General features: G+C 44.4%; 1 protein-coding gene across 3 annotated transcripts; it reads left to right on the top strand.

Annotated features, from left to right (window-relative positions):
- Window positions 1–3,374: 3,374 nt before the first annotated feature.
- On the top strand, window positions 3,375–7,516 carry LOC133917066 (G-box-binding factor 3-like). 3 transcript variants are annotated; one of them, XM_062361032.1, is made up of 12 exons: window positions 3,375–3,599; window positions 4,404–4,484; window positions 4,822–4,866; window positions 4,967–5,059; window positions 5,138–5,221; window positions 5,511–5,638; window positions 5,751–5,796; window positions 5,882–5,930; window positions 6,060–6,223; window positions 6,515–6,592; window positions 6,773–6,898; window positions 6,992–7,516. In XM_062361032.1, the coding sequence occupies exons 2-12, from the start codon at window positions 4,425–4,427 to the stop codon at window positions 7,208–7,210; spliced, it is 1,092 nt and encodes a 363-aa protein (XP_062217016.1). In that variant the 5' UTR covers window positions 3,375–3,599; window positions 4,404–4,424; the 3' UTR covers window positions 7,211–7,516. The 3 variants fall into 3 exon arrangements, with proteins under 3 accessions (XP_062217016.1, XP_062217008.1, XP_062217026.1); XM_062361024.1 differs by lacking the exon at window positions 3,375–3,599 and adding an exon at window positions 3,628–4,305; XM_062361042.1 differs by lacking the exon at window positions 3,375–3,599 and having other exon boundaries at window positions 4,398–4,484; window positions 4,953–5,059.
- Window positions 7,517–18,014: the final 10,498 nt, after the last annotated feature.

The following is an 18,014-nucleotide window of genomic DNA, read 5'->3' as shown; positions in this document are numbered from 1 at the left end:
AAAGGATATATGACTCATTAGGGTGTATTTTGCTTACTGTATATAGTTTAGCCTGGCTTATGAAATATAGACAGTAGGTGTTTGATTTTTTACATGCCATTTTGGACCTGTCTCACGGGATAAAAAGGGTCTATCAATTAGACTGAGTAAATATATATATTTTGGTCGTTTTTCTATAGCCAGGCTAGTTGGATATAGGTTGATGCCTAACTAATTATATTATTAGTACATATTAATAGATATTAGTGTATCTTAACATTGTTTAAGGCTTAATGAGATAAACTAAGGTCATTAGAATATAGTTATGCAAAATAAACATCATATTAACATTTAATTTTTAATTTTTATCTGATACAGTATGTATTCAACCAAACATCGGTTGTCATCAACCAAAATAAACAGATACGGAGCCTATGCAACCCGGATCCGCAGATGAGCAAGTGGGGGTGGGTGGGTGACAGGATGCCACGGCGCTCAATGTTTCCTGCGTGCGTGTACGGGGTGGAGAAGCTTCGCTCCTCCGGTCTGCGGCCGCGTGCTCGTGGTAGCGGGGCCCACGATGGCGGAAGTCACCCACATGACGGGGATACCCAGCTGGCCCTCTGAGGGGAGAGAGCGAGGGGACGCGTAGACCTATCCGGGAGTGGACACTTGCGAACGTGACGCGTGACGGGGTGACACGGCGGGCGAGGTCACAGGCGGCGCGGCGCACCTGAGTCTGACACCCACCACTCCACCCAGCTTGCGGTGCATCATCGCCTGCATGCCCGTTCTACCTCCGCATCCGAGCCAACAGCGTTTAGTAAGAGTGATTGTTTGTTTAAATGGGTTTTACTCGTATAAGTCGTATTTATAGTTTAAGTGGAAGTAGTTTGAATAGAGTCATATTTATTAAAAAAAAAATAGTGTTTGGTTGATTATTATCTGTCTAGACAGATTGGACTGAGTTTTTGTTTGGTTAAATGAATATAAGATTGTATGAGCTGATGAAAGAGTTAAGATTGTAATTGGTTAACTGCATGAAGATGTAATCACTGTTTCTCGTATAAGATTTTTAATGAAACAATATATATCTTATTTCTCTTATTTTACTAAGTGTTTTTTCAGAGTTTTTCCTATCTAAATTTCTCATATGAGTTTATAATGAAACAATAACCAATATATGTCATATTATTTTCTCTTATATTTTTTCATTATTTTTTAAAGGAGTTTTAATGGCATATCAATATATTATTTTGAGTAAAATACGGTAATGGTACTCGAACTTGTCATGCTATGTCATTTAGCTCAACAAACTCTTAAAATGCATTTCTAGACCATGAATATTATCAATCAGGTCTACACTGATTTAGAGGGGGTCTTGACGCTGGCATGCCATACCACGTGGTATCTATAAACCATTTTTACACCCAAATCTATGTAGCCTCTCTCTGGATTTGTGGAGTCGAGACCCACTGTTCCGATTCAACATTTTGACTCCGATCAAAATCAAAACAGGAGAGGGAGGGGTGGCGTTGATCGGCTCATTGATGGCGATTGGCAGTGGGGCTCGACTAGGGAACGATACTAGGAGCACTAAGACACAATGGAGAGCCAATTTGGGGTCTCGATGATGACATGCAAAGAGGGGAGCACGACCGATGGCGAGGGAAAGCATCAGCGGCTATTAACGGCTCAGGCATGCTTCGTCAGCAGCAACAAGGCGACGGTCGGGTCGGTGATGGGCCCAGCTGAATGGGGACACTCGCGAGGATCCTTAGGCAGAGGTGAAGCTCACCGTGGGGCTCTTCAGCTTGGATGAGAGCTAGAGCGGTGGGTCGACGATGAGGTGTGGAGGACGATGGTCCAAGGCAAGGAAGACAGTCGTCGATCGATTCCGACGGGGAGGAAGCGAATCTAGCTGGGAACTCGAGTGAGCAGACGAAGAGGGAGGTCCTTCGAGCTTCCCTTAGCGCGACTACGACGGAGGAGGGTGCACTGTGGCGGGATTGCGACGGCGATAGTGGAGCTCGTGGTTGTAACGTCCCGAGTCAGAAAACGGCTTAGACCCACTCACACGTTGGGTGGACCACACCTACATACTACCCACTTGTGCTTTCGTCCTCGCTTCGCACAAAATGGTTGCAACCCGTGGTAAATATGTTTTCCAAGCCAAGTATTTAACTTGGTTCAAACCTATTTCAACTCACGGTATGGGATTATTCCCGAATTGCTACAGTACCCGAGCCATTTCCTTTTCTCTGCCGCATACACGATCTCCCACTGGACCACAAATGCCCAACCGGCTTGCTTGCACAGCCTAGCTGCCACAAGCACAGCCCAGCTGCCATCTCTTGGCCCAGCACCCCCCCCCCCCACAAGGCCCACCGACCACACAAAGGCCCAGCCGGCTGCTCCCAGCAAGCCCAGCTGCCACCCTCGACATCGCGCAGCTACAGTAGCCTCCATCCTCTTAATTTTTCTGGGATCTCACAGTGGTGGGGAATGATGGTCGGGAGGAGAAGAAGATAGGGTTCCGACCGGAAGTGTCTTATAAGACGTCAAGCAACAGGAGGATGAGGGCATCCTCAACTTTTCACGTGGGGGAGCTCCGGCTGCTAGGTCGTCGGTGTCCACGCGGCAGCCGAGCTTTGCACGCGGTCTCAAGGAAGAGGGAAAGAGAGGGAGGGGGCCGATAGATGAGAGGTAGGGAGAAGAGATGCCACATCTATACCGTCTTTTGTCATATATGCACCACATGGCATGTCATGTTAGCGTCAAAACCCCCTCTAAGCCGGTATGAACTTGATTGACACGGTTTGACAAACATTTATAGTCTAGAAATGCATTTTCAAAGGTCGTGGACCTAAGTAACATATCAAAATAAGTTCGAGGACCGTCAGTGCATTTTACTCTATTATTTTTCTCCTCATATTTTCTACTAGAGTTTTAGAGGAGTTTTTAACGATAAGTTTTCGAATTAGATGATCAAGAGAGAGTGTTGCGAAACGACATCCTTTGAACAAGATTAATATATGATCAATTAGTCAAATAACTGTCATTAGCTATTAACCTCTATAATTAGTAGTTACACACGAAAGGACACCCGTTGAAAACAAGCGACCTCCCCAATAGATAGCTTACCACATCTTCACTCTCGCTCTATATGTAATCACTGTTTCAAAAATAAATACAAGATTATCATTCTCTTAATCTCTCTCTTTACTTCTACTTTCAATACAGAGCACAGGGCAACCCGATGCCCCAAATTGCCTGCCTTGCACGGCCTCCCCAGGTATAAGACGACGACATGTGCTCCGTGATGTGGCAACCTCTTTTTTTTTGCGGGCAGATGTGATGTGGCAACCTCTTTTTTTTTGCGGCAGATGTGATGTGGCAATCTCCTTTCGCGCCAGTCTTGCGACAAGTCGCCCCCCCTCCCTTTATCCTCGCATCTCAGATCAAACGGCGCGTCGCACGCACCCGTCTCGCCTCTCGCCGCCTCCCCGGCCCTTCCCTTCCGAGGTACGATCCCCGTGGCGCAGCACCGAGGCACCGACACCGGCTCTCCCGCCGATCCGCGCGAACACTCCCCCGTCCCGGCGAGGGCACGGGTCCAGGTACGCTCGGCCGATCTCCCTGCCCCCGTTCGGTTGTCTCCGCTGCCGTCGCGACCCGCGAGCCGCCGCCTCCGCTAAGGCTCTAGAGCACGCCGCAGCTCGCTTGGTTCCCTGAATTTCGCTACGTTTCGTCCGAGATCCCTTAGCGTAGCGTGCCATTGCAGCATGCGCCCGGTGCTGCTTTGGCCGGCTCGCGGGTTGAGGCGCCGGTGAGGAGGAGGTGCCTGTGAGTGTCGGGTGACTCCGGTCTCTTTTTTCGTTTTCCTTTCTGGTTCTGAGGCGAATCGTGTGGAAACATGTACGTATGTGTTTGTCATTTTTTTCTAAAAAAATAATGGGTTAGAGAGGAAGGGTAGATTTTGTGTACAAGCTAGTGGGGGATTGTAAAATTGAGATCCGTGCATGTATGCGTTGGACAGACGAACCTTTAGGCTGCAAAAATCTCTGATAGAGCATGCTTTGTTGCTCTGTTTCATGTATAGAGAGAAGGGGGTTAAAGGGATTTCAGAAGTAAGACGTAAACAAGGAGCTAAATGAGGCTATCTCTTCCCCGTTGTAGTTTACCAAATGTTCAAACAAGAGCTAAATTAGTCATCGTGTTTCATGAAAAACTATTGTAAAAAAACCTGATTTTCAGGGACTATGTGATGGAATGATATGTCTTGGATATTCGAGCATTTTTGGGAAACATACAACTAAAAACAGTGTATGATGTTCTCAGAACTAACTGTTAGTTGAAAGATGAAGCACCGATTTCTGAAGTTCTTTTTTTAGGAATATTTCTGAAGTTTTTTATTTGTGCAGCCATTCACAAAAAAAAAGAGCATGGGGCATGATGAAGCTGTAGTTACTCAGAATTCAGGAAAAGCACCATCACCGGCCAAGGTAAATACGTACATAGTATAATAGTTGCATTTTCCCCACTGTTTTGGCCTTTTGGGACCTATCCAAACCGAAAGAAGAACAACTAAATGTGTGAAGTTGGACACTGTACAAGACAGAAACTAGAGAAGTCGCACTGAATCTTTATTTTTAGTGAATGTTCCATTAGGGATTAGTCATGTAGGTGGTATTTTTATGTGTCAGTATTACAAACTCACTTGGGATTTTAGATGTTTTCATTTGAAAACAGTCAAGTATAATGTTATCTATGGACCTTTTAGTTGTGAGGGGTGGACCACTTAAAGGTATGGTGCCTAATTTATAATTGATTGTTTTGCAGGATCAGCCAGCTATTTATCCATACTTTGATTGGTCGACTATGCAGGTTAAGGCCTGATAATTTACCGTTTGCTTCTTATTGTTGAATTTCAAGTTTTGCTTTCTTGAACGGAGCAACTGACTAAAGCATAGGACCATCTGTGTAGTCATATTATGGCCCAGGGATCTGGCCACCAACATTTTTTCACGCTGGAATAACGTCTGGTCCTGTTCCTCCCTCATATATGTGGGGTCCGCAGGTATTTTAAATTAAATCTTGATATATTAGATGTTATTTATATTTTGAAGAATTCTATCATCTCCCAGCGTCTCTGTAGAACCTGCCACCGGCTGCTTTCGGAAAGCCATATGCTGCGATATATCCACACGCTGGCGGTTTCCTGCATCCCTTCATGCCCCTAGTAAGTATGGGATATACATGTACCTATCTCTATTTTCACTCATACTAGTAAGGTGCCCATGCGTAATGATTGAAAATACCGCAACATTGAAAAACAGCCTGTATATCTATATTGCCATCTCTTCTATAGAAAGATAACATGGTAATGATTGAATTTTTCTTATACATAAATATCCTTATGAATTTGTGGATGTTTGTTATTTTCCGAATTATCCTTATCTAGTGCTGATTTTTTTTGACATTTTAACTCTTTTAATTTTATTTATTGTTTTATCTCTTGTTGTGTCAAGATGGTAAACCCATTGAATGCAGAGCCAGCGAAATCTGTGAACAGCAAGGAGAACAGCTTAAACAAGAAATTGAAGGAAGTTGATGGGATTGCTGTGTCAACTGGCAGTGGTAACAGTGAAAAAACAAGGTGATACATGATTTTTCTAAAATATTTTTATCAATATCAGGTGCAGCTTTTCTGGCATATTTGTTATTTTTTGGTAAACTGAGTCCATCTGCGTCTGGTGCTGTCAATGCAGTGGGGATTACAGCCTAGAAGGATCCAGTGATGGAAATAACCAAAAGGTATTTGTTCTATAGTCAATCATGTGGTGGTCTTCTTAGTCAGCCAGCAAATATTGACAGTTGGAAATTTTTCTTCATTGTTTAGGCAAGCGGAACTCCCAAGAAACGGAGCTTAGATGATATGACTACATCAGGTACTGTACGGATTTTCTCTTTTACTCAATCATCATCATCAAACATAGTCTACATACTTATCTGTTAAAACCCAATTAATCCTTTGTTTAAACTGATATGACAAAAAAAGGCCTTTATTTTTTCTTCAGACGCAGAAACATGCGGAGCTTCAGCACCTAATAATATATCAGGAGAACCAGGAAGATTAGCAACTTTGGCCAATGTGCGCATTCTAGATACAGCAATCAAACCATGTGCGAGCACTGGTAGTTACTTGAGAGTTGGCACGCCATCACCTGAATGGCCAGCTAAGGTATGTTATAAATGGCAATTAGAGTGGGAAATGCTCTTTTTTCTTGCGAAGCGAGCGTAGCTCGGCCCCCGGTATTCAAAAAAAAAAAAAAGCTCTTTTTTCTTTTATCGGGTGGGCGATGCGTGATAACTATGTTATTAGTATCTTCTCTCTGCCTCTTAATAGATGTCATTAGTGCTACCTCTTAAGGTTTTCTGGATTGCTGTTCTGTTTTCTAGGATTAATATTCTCGAATTGCCAGGATGGCTTCAAATTTAGGATTAAGAATTCTTGCTTTGCCTGAATTGCCAGGACGATAAGGAATCAAAGAGCGAAAGGAGAAAGCAATCAAATAGGGAGTCTGCCCGGCGTTCAAGGCTCAGGAAGCAGGTAGACCAAGACACCCTTGCCTGTCAATTATTCTGTTAATTGTTTTGACTTCAGAAGTTCCGTGGCGCTCCCTTCAGTGGAAAACATCTATATTCTGCTTGTATAGCTCAGGGTGCTTCATTTACAATACAATTCCAAACCTTTCTTACATAATGATTTCCTCGGTTCCTGTTCTTTCAGGCCGAGACTGAGGAACTGGTTACAAAAGTAGAGTTACTGACCGCAGAGAACACATCCCTCCGAAGTGAAATTAGCAAGCTAACAGAAAGCTCCCAAAAACTCAGATTGGAGAATTTTTCTCTGATGGTACATCATCATTTTAACGGCATAGTCGCTTAAATTGTCGATATTCTGTTTCGTTCAGTATGTTTCGTTTCTCAAATGCACCTCGTATCGCAGGAGAGACTGAAGGACAGTGCACCGGATCAAGCACAAGAGGTGTCTGTAGACCAAACAGCCCCCGCACCGTCAGCTCGTGTCGCCAAGAACTTCCTGTCAATGATGGACGGCGCAGGCGCATCGAGAAGCAGCAGCCGGCACATGGAACGCGGCGCGCCCAGGCTCCGCCAGCTCTTGGGCACCGACCCTCCGGCGGCTGACGCCGTAGCCGCAAGCTGATCCGCGTCGTCCTCCCCTCGAACGCAGGCCTGGTGCTTTTTGAGAGCGCCCAAGCTGCCCCGGGAGACTAACACGAAGCAGGAGGTATGATTTGGTCGCTGTACCTGTAAATTAGCCCGTGCTCCAGATGGGTTTCCGACGGCTCTGCCGAGACGCGGATGCCTCCTGGCTGGCTGTTTTCTGAGTTTTTTTTTGTTTGTTTGACTGAACGGTATCTCAGCTGCTGTGTTGATACGAACTGATCAACTGAATCAACTGATATGATATAGATGCTAATAAGTAATAACCACCAGGAAGTTGACCTTTGATCCTTGCCTGGACCGAGCATCGGTCGGACTTGTTAGGGCCAGGGAGCAGCGTGGATTCATCTCCCTAGCTTCTCAACGAAATCCGGCGAACGGCGGCGAGTTCTAAGCTATAACCCTGCGAACGAGTGGCAAATTGTGTCGCGGTTTGCACCGCAATTGTGTCGCGGTTTGCACCGTGAAGTGCCAGCAAATTTGAACACGGTTTTAGATGGATGCATGTATAAACAAAAGAAAATGAATTATTTTTCCACTATGGTTCGTCATCCAATAAGCCTGGTTTTCTTTCATCTATCGGATACGGGTTCTGTTCTTTCAGGGCTGAAAGCAATTTTTTTGGTTTACGCGTGGGCTTATCATGGGAGGAAGAGATAAGCTTGTGTGATGTACTGACGTGGATCTGACTCGGGGCGGTAGGTTGGCGCATGGTCCATGCTGTTAGATCGGGCCTGCCCAGAGTACTTTCTTTGACACGGCGAGTACTGCACGGCCGTTGACCAGAAATATCGATTCATCCAATTCTGCAAACGGGCCGAGCAACAGGCCTCCTGGACCCGAAACCCGATTGCCGGAACGTACACTCATGTTTTCATTTCTTTCTTTGAAAACTATGTCTCTCCCTTCGGCATATCTGTTTAGTAGAATTCTTTTTTATTTAAATTCTCTGTAGAGAGTAATTTTTTTAAGTGATTCTGCGACTGAAAGTGATTCTCTAGAATAAACTATATGAAAAAAATGATTCTATACGAGAAGTTAATCAATGGAAGCTGGTTTTTTTTTACCTCTTCGGTTTCTAATTTATTTTAGAGAATCACTCCCACAGATTCAACTCAGCGAGCTAAAAGCTGCTGTTTGGTAGAGCTCCTCTGATTCCAATCGAAAAACTGCTCTAAAAGCTCTGTCAAATAGACCCTAAGTTTGTTGTAGGAAAAGGTCCTAGTGCTACTCTTCCGCTGAAGGAGCAGTATCAGATCAGTTGTCGTTATTGCTGTTTTGGTTGGACGCCGCAATAAGGATGTAAGTTAAAAAAAAAATTAGGTCGATGGCCGACACAAAACTCAAAATAATGAATTAAAAATCCACTCATATCTAACAAAATGAAGTAACAAATAAAAATACAATGATGATATAGAACTACTCATTAGATACACATCTACATTTCACGTAAAGTAGTTTATTTCCGTATTCCAAGCAAAGCCCAAAATGGAAAGGGATTTTTTATCAGCAAAAGCAGAATTTTAGCAAGCGTGGGTGGCATCCAAAGTCCATGCAAGATCTTGCAGTAAAAAATTTATATTGATATATGTGGTATTTATATATTTATATATGATAAAAGGACATATCTATTCGGAAGATATCTCTTCTCAATAGACACTACTCTTGATAATTGAATATATGGTTACACCAAAAGGTGTCTATTTATAACACTCTCCCTTGATCAATTATTCTAGTTGTAAACTCCTAGTTAAAAACTCCTCTAAAAACCTGTGAGAAAAATATGAGAAAAAAATAATATGTTGATATGCCATTAAAACTTATTTAAAATATAATAGAAAATATAAAGAGAAAATGATATGGTATATATTGATTATTGTCTCATTGTAAGCTCATATGAGAAACATAAATAGAAAAAACTCATTTGGTGAGCTTAGAGAACAATAATTATGATCTATGTATCATATTAAAACCTTCGAAAGACCTCTTGCGAAAATAGGAGGAATAATAGTGATATATTTATTAAAACTCCTTTAAAATTCAGTGAGAAAATAAGAAAAAAAATGATACAACATATATTGATTATCGTGTCTTTGTTAACTCGTATGAGAAAATCTTGTAAAAGGAAAAATCCATAAGCAAGTTTAGAGAACAATAGATATATCTTGTATACCTTCTTTAAAAATCCTAGCGGAAAAAATAAGAGATATGATATATGATCTTATGTAGATATTGCCTTATCAAAAACCTTATATGAGAAACCGTATAGGAAAAACTCATAAAGGAAAAAAAATGCAATATAATTATGAACAGATTATTATTTAGGGATCAACTCCCTCTGAACCTTGCAAATCTCATAGTCGTTGCATACCAGTTTCATGAATACATTTTGGATTGTGAAAGTTGGTAAGGACTTAGTGAATTAATCAATGACATTATCATATGATTTAGTTTGTAAGATGTCTATCTCCCTATTATGAGGATAGAACAATTTGGGAGTAATATGTTTGGTTATATTGCTATTTATCTAACTTGTCTGCATTTAAGCAATGCATGCTGAATTATCTTTGTAGATAATGGTGGGTGATTCAATAGAATCAATATCATATGATGTATGTGTTTTATCATTCTGTAAAGTCATATATATGTATGTGGTGTTTTAGAATGATATGTGAAAATAGTCACTGGAATCTGTTTTGATGACTCCTATAAGATGGCTATATCACCATAAAATCAGTCCATGAGCTAGCGTTATAGGGATCAATTATATAGCCAGAATCTGGATATCCTACTATGGTTATATCTTGATTTTTTTTATAAAAAAACTTAGATCTTTGACACCCACCTAATGGCTTTGTTAGAGCTGCGCTGTTTAAGTTAGCAAGTTATCTGTAAATACAATATCAGGCCTCTTACAATTTGTAAGATATATGGATGCTTTGATGGCACTAAGATATAGAACTTTAGGTTCAATATCTTTTTATTGTCAACGCAAGGTATAAATGGATCTTGATTCATATTTAGGGATTGAATGATCATAAGTGTTTTAATGGATATGATTGTACAATATAATTTGAATATTGGTGGACTAATGGATAAATATTCCTAAAGGAATATACTTAAGTTACAGACTTAAGCGAAATTTAGTTTTAACCAAATTATTCATCTCAAATTCCATCTTAAGATGATTACATACTTCGTCGTGTGTAATTTGCAGATGATATAAAATCTAATTGAGATATCATTATGAACACACATATGTAATCGTTGGAGTAACCCTTCTGTGGAAAGAATTCATTTAATCAGTTGTACCACAATCAACATAACTACTTGAAGTCATGAAATAATTTTAAGTTGTACACAATATATATTGTGATCTATATTTAGATTCAGAATGAGAAGTTTATTAGGGACTTGTATGTTCGAATCTATCCAATTCATTTAATCTGCCAATAATAATAAATATGACAATATAATTTTCATATATACCATGGGATATATAGTATCGTAATTGATGTTGGATCTCTGCGTGAACCCTTGTGCTACTAGCCTCGCTATTTCACCACTTGTGGAATAAAAATCTATTTTTCTTCTGTAGGGAAGACATTGGAGATGTAGATATTATTTTTGTGAATACCTCTCTTTTTGTAAGCGAGTGCAATTCTGTCTGAATTGCTTCCTTCTATTTGGTCCAGTCTGAATGCCTGAGGCACCTTGCCATGGTCATGTACTTTGGTCTAGATCCAATTGAAGATCTTTTGTAATTTTTAAGGAGAAATATTTATCGATAATTTGTAGTCTTTGGTATTGATTGATTCTATAGAATCAATATAGTTTATGTAAATATTATCTCATTTAACTCTGTGTATTTCCCAAAATAATAGAATTAGGGTGTTCACATGACCCAGCGCCTGAATTTGTGTACATATTTGTGTTGGGTATTTGGACGTTGAATATACATAGGTGTTTGGATAGTGAATATCCACAATGTGTCTATCAACTTGATGTTGATTTACATTTACTGTCTTAGAAGATAGATTTATCTGCTTCCATGGTAGCTTGCAAGAAGCTTTATCATTTGTGGCCGTACTCCCCCATTCCTCTTATTTTGATTTAAGAGTTGAGTAGCTTTATTTGGTAACTCCACTCTTTTCGGCATATTCCTAGTAGAAATATAGGTTTTGTGACACCTTTGTTGTCAGTAAATACATCTTGATAGGTTATTTGCAATATATTGCAAATATAAAATATTCTGAATAAGAATTCAGATATCAGGTATGTGGATATGATGACCGAATGTGAACGTGTATGACATTCTCTTATGATTCTTGATATTCTTTGTGGTATTAATCTCCCCCAGTGCCAGAATTGTCCTCAAAATGTTATGAGCATACGAGCAATGAATATGTCCCATGTGAGAGACTCGAGGTATTATATGACCGACGGATAATTACACATTATATGGATTCCCTATGTCCTTTGATGTATGTTGTATGGTGGTTGTCGGAGGGTGAACTCCTGTCGCAGGGATCCGGAGGGACCCCTTTTTGAGATTCGGCCGGGAGGATGATTCTGACTATGTTTGCGGGAGAAATAAATTGGTGTAAATGCGATGACAGGTGGGGTGGAATGATCTAATGCAGAACGCAGTAAATGCAATGGAGGGATTTTTAGACAAGTTCGGGCCGCATTAAGCGTAATACCCTACTCCTATGTGGATGCTATAAATGCCCTGAGAATGTCTCTCAGGAATGTTGCTGGTTACAAGAATATTTATCTATCCTAGAGCTTCGGGCTCCTTGTTCTTCGGTGGTCTCAGCTTCTGTGCTTGTACTAAGGGTTCTTCGAGTCTTGGCGTCTGTGCTCTCCCAGAACCCCTCTCAGAATGTGTGTCTCAACCTCCTCTTTTTGTCCGTGCCGCCGGCTCTCTTAAATACCCGCCGGCGGTAGCGTGCCCCGAAAGGGAGGGCACGAGTTTCAAGGCACCATAAATGGAAAAGTGGTCATTATGGGCTGCTGCGCGAAGTGACGGGGGGTTGAAAACGCGCCCCCCGCCCTGTCTTCGGCCGTCATGATGGCGCTGGCAACGGGCGCCGTGGAGAGGGCCCACCGGACAGCCGCAGAACAACCCACTGTGCCCGCCCGGTCTTGTTCGTCTGACACAGCAAAGCGGCAGGTGGGGTGCCTTGGGCCTCGCGATGCTATCCCGAGGCGCGCCGGATGACGCGGGATGGGACCCGTGCATTAAATGTCCCCACGCCCTTCTGCCAGAATGTGGCAGGGACTGACACCGAGCGTGGCAAGAGCAGTTGGAGGTGACAGGCTACGAGCCCTCTTAAATGCGGCATCGGGCCTTTCACAGGCTGACACCTCACCGCTGTACCCCTGTGGGGGCCACCGACAAAGGACTTCTTGGACCGTCGGGGAACCGAGTGCTCGGGGGGTCACTGTTCATATCCCCGAGCACTCTCTCTCGGAAACGCCCTCTCTTGGTCCTCGGGGAACCGAGTGCTCGGGGGCTACTGTTCACGGCCCCGAGCGCTCTCTCCCGGAATTGACTGTTCAGATCCTCGGGGAATCGAGTGCTCGGGGGCCGCCGTTCGCAGCCCCGAGCACTCTCTCCCGGAACTATCTTCCTTGGGTCCTTGGGGTGCTTGGTTGCTCGGGGTCCACTGTTCATGACCCCGAGCACTCTCTTCCCGGCACTTGGTCTTCGCAGATCATCGGGGAACTCGGGTACTCGGGGACCACTGTGCACGATCCCGAGCACCCCCTCCCGGGACTTAGTCTTCTCATACCTCGCAGAGATGAACCCCGCGGGAAGGCGGCACGTGGCAGAATGCTGGCCCGGCCTCGGGATTCGGGGACCCCTGGTTCCTGATTCACCGACAGCAGCCCCCGGGCCCATTGGCAGGCGATGGCCCAGAGACTGCGGATGGGGTCTTCGTCTTCATCGAGGCCGAACCTGGCACCGACGCCACGTGGCGTACTTTTAGGCGCTGGCCTCTCCTGCCCAGGCTTCTGGTACGGCCCAACGGGGAGCCTAACGGACGTGCGTCCAGACGACTCCCGAGGCGCGTGATAATGAGGCAGGCGGCGCGCGTGGCAACCGCGCAGATCGAGGATAGTGCGCCTGCCAACCGCTGACAACCGCGCCGGCCGAGGGAGATTCGCCTGGCGCTCGCATCGGCTGAGGAATTTTGCTTCGCCGAACGCGCCGCGGCAGGCTTCGTTTGAATTCCCGAAGATATAAAAAGGAGAGGGGAGCGAACCACCCCCTCTTTACGCCATCTTTGCGATCAAGTCTTCGCCTTCTTCCTCCTTGCGCTCTAGAACTCTCGCCCTTTCTCCGGCCCAGCAGACATCCTTCCTCCCCCACCGCTCCAACACACCCCCACCCCGAGACAATGCCGAGGGCAGGGGGCAGCCGCTGTGACAAAGGACCCAACAGCATCCTGCCGGAGTCGCGGTTCGTCAATGAGGAGGGGGCGGACAAGGTGCGGAAGATGATGGTGCCCGAAGGCCAGCGGGAGGCCTCAGTGGTGACACCGGTGAACTACCCGCGCACCACGAACCGGCCGGGGCGCGTCGTCATCTTCGTCTCCTTCATGGCGGCTGGTCTGGTGCCGCCGTTCTTGACGTTCTTCCTCCAGATCCTCGATACCTTCGGAATTCAGATGGCGCACCTCAGCCCGAACTCGGTGGTCATTCTGGCGATCTTCACGCATTTTTGCGAGATGTTCGTCGGGGTGCCGCCGTCGGTGGCGTTGTTCCGCCACTTCTTCGTCCTACGGCCGGCCGGGAAGAAGAGAGGCTACTCCACCGCGGACATCGCCAGCTGCTGCAACTTCCAACATTTGCTGCTGTAAATCTATTAGTTTCACTAAGTATAGAATCTGTGGTATAGCTGTCTACAAGGCACATTTTCTCCATCGGATTGACTCCCTTACAAATCTATATATAGAATTGAAGAATTTGATATGAATTCTTTATCACATATATAGAATACATACATACTTTATTGTAGTATCATAGTACTAATACAATATTGTATTACAACAATTAGTGAGACATAGATAACATGGTATCTAAGGAATTAGAAGACTAGTTAAGATCTCCAAATATGCCGTGCAAAGTAAATTTGATAAACATATTTTTCGTGTTTATGAGATCTTTTGGTTGCAGAAGAGTCTGGTTGTTACTTGATTCTTGTAGAACTTATTGTGAATAACTAGCCTCCTTGATGGAGTCAATTTAAATATTGAAATGTGCTTCAAATATTTACCCTTGAGCAGGTCAGTTACGTCCCACGGATTGTAAATACATATCAACTAAATGTCTCAAGTTGTGGTATTTTTAGTGGAGTACTTGTAGCATCCATACTTATGACAAACAATAGATTTGTCAAGTTTGGGTCTAGAAATACCTTTTTTCTTATTCGGTACATATGGCTTCTACTTTTTGTTGCATATGTATTTGCCATTAAAGGTCTTTAGATGGCATATAAAAGAGTCATCGAACTTGTTGTTATTCTGGATATTAGTATGTACTTTAGGTAAAGGAGCAGCGTCAATTGAACACTAATGATGATTTTTTAGAAGGAGTTCATCATGCTTTTCGGTCTGAACTAATACATGGATTAAATCATAATAAACTTGGTATTCTTGCACTGTATTGTTGCTGTAAGATTCTATCTGCGTGAAGCATAGTCGATAAAGTTTTTTCTTTCTTTTTCGTATCTATAGGTTCTTTTTCGTAAAAAAAAAATATTTTTGAGCAGATTTTATGAACAACATGAATGTAATCTTTGAAGGATTTAAAGTCTTAGAGTCGGAGATGTGTCAATTCATGACTTGCATCGAGCAGAATGACTGCATATTGCTGTTCATATCTGGTTTTGAAAGCTAACCATAGAGTGCTCAGATTTTCTTCTATCAGATACTTATGTTTGATATCCGAATTGATATGGTGTCTTATTATATATAAAGTTCTATATTTTATTTGATCTGGTAGCGGTAGATCTCCCGCTTAGTGAGGTTTGGAGTGCCACTACTATTCCGCGGGATGCAAGGCTGACCTTAACGTTCATGCTCATGTTGGATAATTGTGACTATCAAGCGTGAGTTTATCAAACTCTTTGCTGCTCAGTGTATCCTATATGGATTTGACCATAGATTTTATTCATTTACTGTAGGTAAATTAAAAATCATCATGGTAATATTGTAATAATAATGCAAAATTTGTAAAGTCGAGTTGAGACTTGAATTATATAGTGTAGACCTTAAATTATGCAGTTAACACGTTGAAGATAATCACCAAATGTGGTGTAGATCTCGTAGTAGTATGATGCATAATCTGACATTTATCAGTAAATATCTATGTTCCTATTACTTTATATTATGCAAAATTGAATATTTAGAGGGACACTTTGAAGGTAGTCATAATATTAAAATAACATTATGTAGATCTCACACTGATGGAGCATAATATGCAAATATGCAGTAGATGCTTGATTCAATCACCTTGTGTTTCACAAATACTAAATTAAGGTAATCACTTAATTTAATTTTGCATTTTAATTCTGCTTGAATTAAGCACATTTAAGCGTAGGAGTCCTTGAGCTTAATTAAGGTGAATTAATATGTAATTCTGTAAGAAAATTCTCAATTGCAAAATTAACACGGTCGTTAATTCAACTGTATGTTATAGGAAATGCTTAATAGCAAACATATTGAACATTACAGATTTTCCAGAAAATACAGTCTGGAATACAATTTTATATCAGTAAATAACACAATGTGTAATTACTGAAAATACCGAGGGCCTAAACATGATAAGTAGTTAATACGCAGTACTTGTAGTTGGACCATCTTGCAATATGCTAGAAACCCGAGAGGTTTTCTGAAAAATAACCTTAGGCAGGTTGAAGGCATCGGCGTGAGGGGGCCCAAGGAAACCTGGCCTGAGCCCAATTGGACTTTTGGCCCAAATACCGGGCGGGCTCCCCCCCCCCCTCTCCTCACCATATAAATGGGAGAGCCGACGGTTTACCCTAACCACCGCCCTATTGCAGCCGTCGCCACCTGTGTTAGGTGTCGAGTGGTCGTGCGCCGTCGCGTCGGGCGCATTGTGCTGGCCGTGGGCCATCTCTCCCCTCCCCTCCCCCCACCCCTTTCCTCTGCCTCCGAGGCAGAGCCAGCCGCTAGTTTACCACCGCTGTCGGTGACACAGGAACCAGGGGTCCCAAGTCCTGAGGCCAGAACAGCAGAGTGCCACGTGGCGCCCTCCCTCGGGGGTTATCTCCCCGATGTCCGAGAAGACCAAGTTCCGGGAGAGGGTGCCCGGGGCCATGAACAGTGGTCCCCAGGTACCCGAGTTCCCCGATGACCCGAGAAGGCCGAGTTCCGGGAGAGGGTGCTCGGGGTCATGAACAGTGGCCCCCGAGCACCCGAGTTCCCCGATGACAAGAAAAGTCAGTTCCGGGAGAGAGTGCTCGGGGTCATGAACAGTGGCCCCCGAGCACTCGAGTTTCCCGAGGACCCGAGCAGTCAAGTTCCAGAAGAGAGTGCTCGGGGCCACGAGCAGTGGTCCTCAAACACTCGCAGTTCCCCGAGGGCCTGAGAAGTCCTTCACCGGTGGTCCTCACAAGGGCTTAGCGGTGAGGTGTCAACTGGTGAGAGGCCCGATGCCACATTTAAGAGGGCGTGTGACCTGTCACTTCCAACCACTCCCCTTATGCTTGCTGTCAGTCCCTGCCACAGCCTGGTAGGGAGGCTTGGGGACATTTAATGCACGGGTCCCATCACGCGTCATCCGACGCGCCTCGGGACAACGTCACAGAACTAGAGGCACACCACCTGTCACCCTACTGCGTCAAGCCTGCTCTGACCGGGCGGGCACGCGGGGCTGCTCGGTGGCTGCCCGGTGGGCCCTCCCCACAGTGCTCGTCGAAAAGCAAAATGATGACGAACAAGACCGGACGGGGGCGCATTTTCAACCCTCCCTGTCACCTCGCGCGGCAGCCCTTGATGGTGGTTTTCCATTTATGGCGCCTTGGAACTGGCGCCATCCTTTCTGGGCACGCTACCGCCCCGACGGGTATATAAGCGGGACGGGCTCCCCGGAGAAGAGGACGACGGAACACACAAGCCTAGAGCTGATACAAGACAGAGAAGACGAAGACCAAGACTTAGATCGATCGAAGAACAAGGAGCACGAAGCTCTAGACTTAGACAAATATTCTTGTAACACAGTAGATCCTCAGAGAGATATTCTCAGAGCATTTATAGCATACACACATGAGTAGGGTATTACGCTCAGTGCGGCCCAAACCTGTCTAAAACCCCCCTGAGCATTTACTTCCTCCTGCATCCGATCATTCCACCCCACCTGTATCTCATTTACTCCCATTTATTTCACCTACAAAGCGGGTTCAGAATCATCCCCCCGGCCAAATCTCAAAGGGGCTCCCTCCGGATCCTCACTTGAGGAGTTCACCCTCCGACAACTGCAGTTGCCGTTCGATGAAGCTGACAGTATGGCGGAGGTGGATCAGCAGCGGAAGATGCCGATACCAGGACCTTGAGGAAGGCGGCCAAGATGACTCGATCGTGGACTCCGGCGAGGGGTGTTCGGCCATGGGGACCGACTAGGGGAGCGCGGTCCCGGAGTCCTGAAGTACCGCTAGGCCATGGATCGGGTGTCACCGATAGGAGGCGCTGTTCAGGTAGCAGTAGCGGGAGGGCGAACACCGACCGAAGGCCGTCGTCGCCTTGGAGTGGCCG

Source organism: Phragmites australis, chromosome 1 (assembly GCF_958298935.1).
Source record: "Phragmites australis chromosome 1, lpPhrAust1.1, whole genome shotgun sequence".
In the NCBI taxonomy this organism is placed as follows: domain Eukaryota; kingdom Viridiplantae; phylum Streptophyta; class Magnoliopsida; order Poales; family Poaceae; genus Phragmites; species Phragmites australis.
Note: the sequence above shows the minus strand (reverse complement) of the source record. Positions and strands in the feature narration are given on the sequence as shown.